This window comes from Cydia amplana, chromosome 23, assembly GCF_948474715.1.
Source record: "Cydia amplana chromosome 23, ilCydAmpl1.1, whole genome shotgun sequence".
Classification (NCBI taxonomy): Eukaryota; Metazoa; Arthropoda; class Insecta; order Lepidoptera; family Tortricidae; genus Cydia; species Cydia amplana.
The window spans coordinates 6,959,387-6,970,246 of NC_086091.1; the positions used below are offsets into that span (position 1 = coordinate 6,959,387).

At 35.0% G+C, this 10,860-nt stretch overlaps 1 protein-coding gene across 1 annotated transcript; it reads left to right on the forward strand.

Moving 5' to 3' along the window:
- Nucleotides 1-2,676: 2,676 nt before the first annotated feature.
- Nucleotides 2,677-5,037, forward strand: LOC134658776 (uncharacterized). Its single transcript, XM_063514414.1, has 2 exons — nt 2,677-2,718; nt 3,987-5,037. Exon 2 carries the CDS (start codon nt 3,991-3,993, stop codon nt 5,011-5,013), a length of 1,023 nt encoding a protein of 340 aa, XP_063370484.1. The 5' UTR covers nt 2,677-2,718; nt 3,987-3,990; the 3' UTR covers nt 5,014-5,037.
- Nucleotides 5,038-10,860: the final 5,823 nt, after the last annotated feature.

Genomic DNA, 10,860 nt, shown 5'->3' on the forward strand with positions numbered 1-10,860 from the left:
GATAGAGACTGATTTACCAGCGGGAAAGAAGGCTATTGACACCAAATGGGACTTCAAAATCAAGAAAGGTGAGAATGGGAAGCAACAATATAAAGCAAGACTGGTGGTTAGAGGTTTTAAGCAGGAAGATAGATTTGATCACACAGAGATTTATGCACCAGTGGCTAGACTGCCAACTTTGAGAATCCTACTTGCAGTTGCGTGCAAATATAAACTGAAGATGTTACAGATGGACGTAAAGAGTGCCTTCTTGTACGGAGACATACAAGAGGACGTATATTTGGAAAGACCTGAGGGAATGACGGAAGGCAGTAAAGTCCTTAAACTGCAACGATCGATATACGGATTAAAGAGATCACCGAAGATGTGGAATAACAAGTTTAATGATTTTATGATTAAGGAAGGGTTTTCAAGAAGCGAAGCGGATTGTTGTCTGTACTACAAGAGCAAAGACAAAATTTATGTACTGATATATGTGGATGACATACTTATTTTAGGAGAAAATGCAGAACAGATAAATCATTTAAAAATGGCACTGGAAACACGTTTTGAAATGAAAAGTCTCGGTGAAAATAATCTAAAATATCTTGGAATAAACATAATTAAAGAGAATGACACCATAGAGTTAAACCAAAAGCGATACATAGAAGACATCTTAAAGAAGTACAAAATGGAAGAATGCAACACCATAGCGACACCTATTGAAGTGGGTCTTGAACTAAATTCGGAACCGTCAAATGACGCCGAGATGACTAGGAAATGCAGAGGACTCATAGGAAGCCTCATGTATGTAATGCTGGGCACGAGACCGGATATATGTTTCGCTCTCAACTACCTTTCAAGATTTCAGTCGATGGGATCTTCTGGATTATGGAAAGCACTTAAAAGAATTCTTAGGTACTTGAAAGGAACCATGGATGCTAAACTTATTTACAAGGCTACTGAAGAAGCACCGTTGTTGGGTTACACGGATGCTGACTGGGCGGGAGATAAGGCGGACAGAAAGTCGACATCCGGATATGTTATGAAGGTTTTCGGATGCACAGCTTCGTGGGGTTGTTCAAAACAACAATGCATCTCCCTTTCTTCAACCGAATCGGAATACGTAGCTTTGGGGAAGGGGGTCACGGAGGCGTGCTGGATACGTAACCTTCTTCTGGAGTTAGGGCTGCATTTTCAAAATTTTAAAATATACATTGATAATCAGTCAGCTATTCATGTTGCAAATAATGTAGACAACAAGAGACTTAAACATATAGATCTAAAATATCATTTTGTTAAACAGAAGGTGACTGAAGGTCTATTGTTATTAGAACACATTCCAACAAGTCAACAATTGGCTGACCTGTTTACAAAAGCGTTAGGGAAAGTGATTTTTCGAGACCTGTGTTCCCAAATAGGTTTGAGCGGTAATTTTTAACTTAAACTTTAAATTATGTAGATGGTATCTGACAGACAAGTAAAATGTATATTATTTAAAGACCCGTAAAGTGTTATTTTAGTTTATATATTTTGCTGACGTTTTTTGTTTGAAGGACTTGTAAAATATTCCTTCAGTTTATAGTTTTTATGCTGTCGGTACCTAGCTTGTTTTTGTTGAGGAAGGGTGTTAATGTCAACAAAAAAAAAACAAATATAGAGTATAGTCTATGATATTTGATTGTCAATATCTATGGTCAATATAAAACAAAATGAGAGTGTTCTTCTTTGTATGAGACGCCATTACTGTAGTTTTGCTTGAGATTTAATAAACATTCATTTGGTGTTATAACAAGCTTTTCTTTCCTGCTTGGAGCCCTAATCCTAATAGTTTAGATAATAATGAATCACTTGGCCCGGCATGGCTGGCCATTACCTATTCATAATGCCCGGTGGTCCATATAACATAATGGTTGATAATGGGCAATAAGGTCGTGTATACATATTTTTGGCACTTTGTCCGTATCGATATTTTCAGACGTGACTGTACTGTACTTAAGTGGTTGAAATGACGAACCTATATGTGTTGGCTTCATCTCCCCTCTGCTAAATATTTGGGACAAGCCTTAAAGAGCCCACTGATTACCAGTCCGCCGGACGGTACCTATCGGCCTGTCAGTTGTTCGGAACTGTCAACTTTTTGTTGGATTGTTAATCAGTGGGCCCCTTAAGAACGGTAAAAACGGTAATTATATAAAGGGAACAAAAGATGGCGCGCCGCCGCTAGAAACTTGCGACCGTTAGGGATATCGCGAGGAATAAAAACTTAACTCTGAAAAATTACTAATTTAATATACCTAGACTTCAATTAACGTCATATACTAAGAAAAAGTGACCTAGGCCTTAGTAACCCAGGCTGGAAATAATTTAATTTGTTATAATACTTCTAATAATTTAATATAGGTAATTTATTTCATTTAAATAAAGACACCTATGTAAAGATAACCACTGACCAAATACTTACGTAATTATTAAATAGCAAAATCGTTACCATCCCATTGTTTACAGATTTTCCTACTAGATATTATGTCTGGCAAATGTACAGGAAACACTTTAATACCTACTTTAAACCTTACTCCACCACAATAAGGTATATAAAGTTAACATGTGTTTATTACGAAAGGCAGACGTTTATCTGGCCTCTGCCCCCATTAGGGGGTCAAGATGACTATATGGAGATGCGTTGACATTAGCTAATCTGACAGTAGGTGCCGACTAGCTGAGGGAGACACACACTTGGTAAGTTTTAATTATTTAATATAGCTAAATAGGTATCCTAGTAGCCATCAGATATATCGGAGCGGCCAAGGTGTTCACAATATCTGAACACGCACTCTAACGCCCTGACAATAGAGGCGTGTTCAGATATCTGTGAGCGCCTTACCCGCTCCGATATATCTGGTGGCGACTGTACCATCGATCGCCCACAATGTTAACTGTGGACCTTATGCCTTTTGTAATAAAATCCACCGATGTAGGTACATAGGAGTGTTCCTGTTTGTACTTATTTACTACCTAAATTTTTCGATCGTTACTACATTTTTATAAGCCATATATTTGTGTACAAGTGCGAATAAGTGTCTTGTTTATCCAAATGATAAAGAAGGCTGGCAAAACATGCCTAGGTATACCTATACGGCTGGTACGAGGCAACATTCCACGTTATGTTTTAAATAAAAACAACACAGATGTAGGGTTCCGTAGCCAAAGGGTAAAAACGGGACCCTATTACTAAGACTCCGCTGTCCGTCCGTCCGTCCGTCTGTCACCAGGCTGTATCTCACGAACCGTGATAGCTAGACAGTTGAAATTTTCACAGATAATGTGTTTCTGTTGCCGCTATGACAACAAATACTAAAAACAGAATAAAATAAAGATTTCAGTGGGGCTCCCATACAACAAACGTGATTTTTGACCGAAGTTAAGCAACGTCGGGCGGGGTCAGTACTTGGATGGGTGACCGTTTTTTTGCTTGTTTTGCTCTATTTTTTGTTGATGGTGCGGAACCCTCCGTGCGCGTGTCCGACTCGCACTTGGCCAGTTTTTTTATACCGTAACACATAGAAAATGTTTGATTAATCTTACCAATCTCATAGATAAAAACACGTCTCCATACGTTTGGGTTAGCCTTATTTTTAACTAGGTATTCCAAATCAGTTCGTGTGTGAGATATTAAAGCTATATGGCATACAGACGGACGGACAGAGTCGCACCATAAGGGTTTTTATTTACCTACATGTTTCATACGGAACCCTAAAAAAGAAATCTTAGTAATTCTTAATTAGTCGTCTGTTATATACTTAGTCTGAGGCAAAGAACACGCATTGTGTCACTGTTTAGGTTTGTATAAAGTATTCTTCATTGATTATGTTCTTTTTTTTATGAATTATTCTTAATTTAACACCAACTGCGCTGCAATAGTATCTTACCTATATGGCAAAAGCAATCCTATAACTATAAATACTCACAAGACGGACATGCAATTTATCACTTTATTTATATTTCAGCATCATGACGTTTTCCTCGATCCTGCCACTGTTTCTACTGGCTACCACGATAACAGCCTCGCCTATAACCACTGGAGAAGATGTGCTTACCACGAACTCTACTGCTAGTGACGACTTGTTAATAATAACGGAAAACTTCTTCCTCGAAACCAACGTCAAATATACTGGTCAGCATGCTATCGTCAACATTATCGTACCTCTCAACAAAATTAACTTCGAAGACGATGACGAAGAGAGATATAACAACGATATTACAATATTTTTCGTTGAGGCCGATGTAAATGATAAAGGCGAAAGAAAAGATCAGGGATTATACGTTCTCAAAAACGGTAAAGCCACTAAAATACTAGATAATGGAAGGGACGCTACAGCTTTAAATGATGATAGCACAAAGGTATATTTTGGTGCGTCTGACGGTATTTATGTCTATGACGATGCAAATGGAAAAACTAATAAGTACGGAACTCTCACGGATAATATAATCCAAGTGGAAGCTGATAATAAAACAGGCGTCATATATTTTCTAACAAACGACCATGAAGTATTCTCCGTCGCTGACGAAGGAAAAAAGAAAAATAAAGTAAACATTAAAGATGTTAGAGAAATCGCCATTGATTATAATAGTAATTTGTACTATTATGATAGCAAGAAAGACTTATACCTATGTAATCTAAATCATGGTGGTGTCCAGAAAATTGAAGGTATACCAAGTAGAAACAGTATCAAACTGATACGACCAATGTTTGCTCAAGAAGATGGTGTATTTGCTATTATAGATGATGTTATATATTTGCTGAACGCTGATAGGACTGCAGAGAAAAGTAAAGGAACATTGAATGTGAAACCATCCGCATATGCCCCTGAAGCTACGTTAATACATTATTACGCACTTGACAAAAAAATATACGAATTCAATGTGCTAGCAATTATTAGTCCCGAACTTGAAGAGTTGAAAGACTTTTTGAATGACAAGAAAAATGAAATACAAAATATTGCTACGAAGTCAAGAAGTTCTTTTGGAGCGTAAAATAAAGTTTATATTTGATTAAAATGGTATTTTATTTATACTTTACTTCTACCCTGGAATATTAATCTGTCAGCTCCCAGTGGTTAGGTTCCAGAAATGCACAGATGTATTTGCCTTAAAAATCATAACAATCCTTCAGACAGGTATGCAATTTCATGTTGATTTCATTGAAAGATGTGGATTATTTCTAAATTTGTTCCGAATGACGCCATGAACCTAAATACAATGTACATATTTGAAAGTAATGTTTTTCAATTGTTAAGTGGAAATAACTAGCTAGACTACCTACTTTTAATCAACATGAGACATTTTTGCTTGCCTGTCGAATCCCACGATATGACGTCACCCATAAGCGTTCTGGCTCATATATGAGCCACTGGGAGCTGACAGATTAAAACATTTATTTAAATTTTAAACATTAAGGTATATTGTAAAAGAGATTCAATGCTCGAATACTTTTTTCTCGAATACTTTCGAGGTTTTGGTATGATTATTTTCAAACCCTAGAACTCAGACGGTCAATTTAAAAGCAAAAGGTATAGTCCGACAAAGAATTTTAGAAAATTATTGAGAGCGCCACTTTCTACGTAACTGTCACATTTTTGACGTAAAATGCTTAAACATGGCAACAATTTAGTGTGGCTTTTTTTAATTCCATTTTATTTAATTTCTACTATTTTATGTCGCACTATACAATACCTAAGTGTTATATTGTTTTCTTCAGTAATAAAAAGACGGTGGTAATTATTGACATGGTTTATTTATTGAAAAATTGTACTATTGCCAATATTTTCTCTTTATGACAACACTGTGAAAAACATCGAATGTTGAGTGAGCGACGATCGCCATACTTTATTTCTGTTAAAATCAGAGACCTGTAAAAAATAAGGACTGCTATCCATACAAAATTTCGTTTTTCCGAAAGTAAATTTACCCGAACTTCAGTACCAAAAAACATTTTTTTGCTAATATTATGCTTTAGTCCCGCTTAAACTATCTACACGTTACTTATTAAGTTCACATGATGCCTTAGTAACATGAGCAGAGGTAAAAGCTATATCTAGGAAATAAACTATTTTTGGCATACCTAATCAATTTTATATGGAGGTCAACAGTCTTTATTATTTACCCGTCTCTAATTACAATATTCACATAACAGATTATCATTACCATTAGTCTAAAACATTTCGTTACAGTGTAGGTACTACTCACAAGTAATAGTTACCATATTATCATTAATAAAAATAGAGTTTTAGTTCGCACCCAAATCTATATCAACATGAAATCGAAAAACTTCAATATACTACATAATTTTTAACTAGAAAACATTGTACAAATACGTTTCAAGTACATACTTAATCCTTTGAACGCCACGCCATTGTGAACCTTATCGGAATGCACGAAGGTTGATATTGGGCTGTAGCCGCGCGCGTCAATTGACGTCTTGGGCGGTCAAAGGGTTAACAGGAAATGCAATACGGATTCATTGCGCTCACACGTACATATAATATTAGATATAAATGCAAAGAACTTAACTACTTTGAAACCTGAAACAATGTACATAGGTTAGCACTTATGGATGTACACACATACCAATTTACACACTTCACACCCCAATAATATGTAAGCACACGCCCAAATGCATTATTATTAATATTACCGAAAAATGGAGTGACATTAAAAGTTCAGGGTGATTTTTAACGCATTCACTGCCAGGGGGAGTGGCCTAGGAACAAACTTGTATGACGGTGGACGCACTTGTGCGTCGGGGGCAGTGAATGTGTTAATTACAGTTACAACGGTAGTAGTCAATCGTTTTTTTTTTTTTTGTACAATCAATTAAGCAATATAATATTTTTTTACAGTTTAAAGTATATCAAAGTAACTTTATTTTCTCTTAAAATCACCCCATTTTATTTGTCTTTATTTATATTTTTTTACCTTAGTATAGTTTCTGCTATGGAAGATTGTATAGAAAATTAAAAATATGAGCTAACTTACTATTAAAACAAATTATAACTAAATTACAAATAGAACAAATAGATACAAAATTACTTTTACATTCATGGTCACCCTATTAAAGTTGTAAAACAGTACACGCAAATGTTTAAAATTAAGTTGATAAGGTAAAAATTGCAGTGACAAAATAAAATCCTAGTTATTGTAGTTAAAATAAATTAACCGTGAGGTGCTAAAATAGTTATTATTGTCATGATTTAAGAGAATGTACAGTAAATAATAAAATAAACACATTCATGCAAGACACGTTAGTTAAAATATAAGTAAACCGTATAGGTACAGACCTTCATCAAAAATGGCTGCATTAATATTCTCTTCAAAGATCGATATTAAACTTCCGTGAGACATATTTTAAACTGTTTTTCTACTCCCATACTTTTATTTGTCATTTAAAGGGTCGTGCACACACCTTTAAAACCCTACTTTATAGTTGTCAAGACAAGTCTCTAGTCTATTCCCCAAAAAAGAATTTGTGCATACACGCAGTATCTTTTTGGCGATTTTACGATACTTCGTGTAATGACCACTTAAAAAATATTGAATGAAATATAGTGTTGCCAACCTTATTTTAAATGTCATCTCTGACAAATAAGTGAACCATAGAAATGTTTTTTTTAATTTCATTCATTCATTCATTCTTTTCCCGCCAGTACCCTCCATTTTTGCTACTTCTTGAATTAAAAATATTTGTTAAATTTACAATTTTATTTCAAAGTAAGTGCTTGGTCGTAGAAAAAGTATTGTATGCAACGTTGTTTAACTGAGTCAAAAAATACTCGTGGCGTCTTTATTAATAATTTTCGGCTTCGCCTCAAATTGTTACCCACGCCACTCGCCTTTTTTGACCCCTCTTAAACAACGGTTGCATAAAATACTATTAGACGACAACCGTTTCACTCATTTAAATTTTTAGTTGCTATTGGCGGCATGTGCATGTGGCTGCGGAGTGCACCGCGCCCCCCGCCCGCGCCCCGTCAGCGCGACGAGTTGCACGAGCCGCGAGCATGACCGCCTGAGGAAGGACCCCCGAAGAGCCCGAAACATGTCGCCAATAGCGACTAAAAATTCAAGTGAGTGAAACCGTTGTCGTCTAAACACTCTCTTCAAAGTTTTCAGAAAACAAAACTAAATAAACAGTTACCACTAATTTACACAATTCATATTACTTATAATTATAATTTATAAGTCAATACACAAGCCAACATTCAGAGTTCCATCGTCTTTGGTGCATTTCAAACTTCACTCACACTTTTTTTAATTTCATACATTAAATTGCAGAATCCTTTTATTCCTTTTCAACCATTTAAAAACTGAATTTCATTTCATTTCTTTCATTTTTTTCTCCAAACTTATCTTTATGATTTTCCTTACTCAGAACCGTTAGCACATCCGATTCTGATAATATTAAATGGTCATAGGCGTTTTTGTTATTTGGCAATCACCGGTTCCACGTTAATTATAATAAAAAAAACATTTTAAAGATGGCGACTAGCGTTGAACAAAGGCATGAATTTTATTTCCGTATATCAGGTATATACACAATCGTATCACTTATATAATTCGTTAAAAGCCACTTAATAAAAACCGAAAATATCCAGATGACGATAGGATCTTAAAACGTAATTTTTGGAACACACTAGAATCTTATAAATACATTTCACATGTAAATAAAATGGATAGATTATACCCACGAATTAACTTTTAATTTTAATTTATTTTATAAACGAGAACTAGATTTTTTCCACAATTTATGCGATGGCACTTGGTTGAAGTCAAATCCTTAGTCTATTCCATTCGAATTTAAATAAAATGAAAAAAATTGGCCACATTTTTTATCTGGTGGAAAATGGAACTGAACAATTTAACATCTTGTAGGTGTTTAAGGTATATAAAATGTAATAGCATCACGTAAAGTGTCATTCAATAGAACTTGCTAACTATGTCAACAAATCGCCATACTAAAATTGACACTGGATGTCAAATTACTAGTAACTTTTCTTTACATAGTTAGCAAGTTCTATTGAATGACACTTTAGCATACAAATTAAGTGCATCTATTTATATTTATAAATATGTGTAAATTTTTTTTTCATTAATTAATATATAAACTTATTTTTTGCACATGTAGTGTAAAATCAGTAAGTTAGGTCTTCAAAGATCTAAGTAGTTATTATTTGTATTTTTTTTTAGAGAAATGAGGGTATTTTTCATAATAGTGTTTTTACAAACAAGTATTACTCATGATCAAGAATATTTATTTTTCCCTTAACCCAGAATTTTACCTTAGAAAGAGAACTTGTACAGATGTAGTGAATAATCCTTTACCGTCATATTTTCACGGAAACTCACGAAGGTGTTATGCTATTTCAGTCAGTCTCAGTACAAAAAGTACTGAGGTTGAATGGAATAGCATGACAAATACGATCGTTTCCGAGAAAATACGATGGCAAAGGATTGTTAACTACATCTGTAACGCTGTTTGAATAACGCTTATTTTTAGGCTTGAAAGACTCGAGCCCTCAAGACTCGTAAGTCTTGAAGACTAGACTATATTTGAGAATTGTATCCATTTATTTTACGCGTATGGATGTAAGAAATCGTCTTTGCCGCCTTTGAGGCGTTAAGCCTCGAGAGTCTTAAGGGTTCGAGTCTTTAAGCCTCGAAATGAGCGTTATTCACAACACTACCTTTATGCCTATATGTATACCTTTAATATAATAACGGATTTGCGTAATCCAGCCGAAATATGTCTAACAAGAATTTTCAACGGACGGACCACTATGTCTACGTATATTATTAACTATATTAAATATTAACTTTATTTAATTTGGATAATAATTCAAGGGCGTGATTACGATATCAAGTGGCATTGGATTTATGGAAAATGATACTTATTTCTTTTACGGGTAGGTATCATATATTTTTTATGTTTAGTATCAAGCAATAGTATATTACTTACATATGTGCCTTCGGAAAGTTATCAAAGTTTCCAACATGGAATAGTTTTAAAAACCTCTCTTCACTTCACTTCACTTCACTCTTTTTTTTATCGGTTCCAAAAAGTGAAGTTTCACTCTTTATTTCTTGTGAATTTTTCCGGATATTACTGAGTACTTTTCCAGCTAACCACATTTGTGGCGATAAATTACAGAAAGTATTTAATGCCGGCTGTATACACTCATCGAGATCCCGAGACAGGCCGAGAACGAGTGTATACACACTGCTCCTATCTCGTCTCGCTCTTCTCCGATTAGGTCGGAGCATAGAGAAAAAAATACATAGAGTGCTCACTCCATACATCAGTTTTAGTACCAAAAAGACTATTAGCATCTAGCATCGAGTAGCGGAACTATCAGTACTGCTACTTGACAATAGATGTAGCACCGACCGGAAAGTCTTATGCTGTTGAGATAAGACTTTCCGGTCGGTGCTACATCTATTGTCAAGTAGCAGTACTGATAGTTCCGCTACTCGATGCTAGATGTAGATACTGAAATTAATAGTCTGAACTGATGTATGGAGTGAGCACTCTATGTATTTTTTTCTCTATGGTCGGAGATACTCTCGACGAGTGTATACAGCCGGCATAAGATCGTATCGCCTAATATAAGACGATAAAAAAAAAACAATCTAAATGCTTTATTCACTGCCGTCCGTGATGTAAAAAATATTTTAACATTGCTATTGAATAAAATAAATCATGAATCACATATAATTCTCTTTCTATAATTGCGTGAACTGCACTTCAGTGTAATAGTATAACATTTGTTATGGCATCTTTGCTAGTTGCTGTATGTGACGTTTTCAACTAAAAGATACTCTATTATT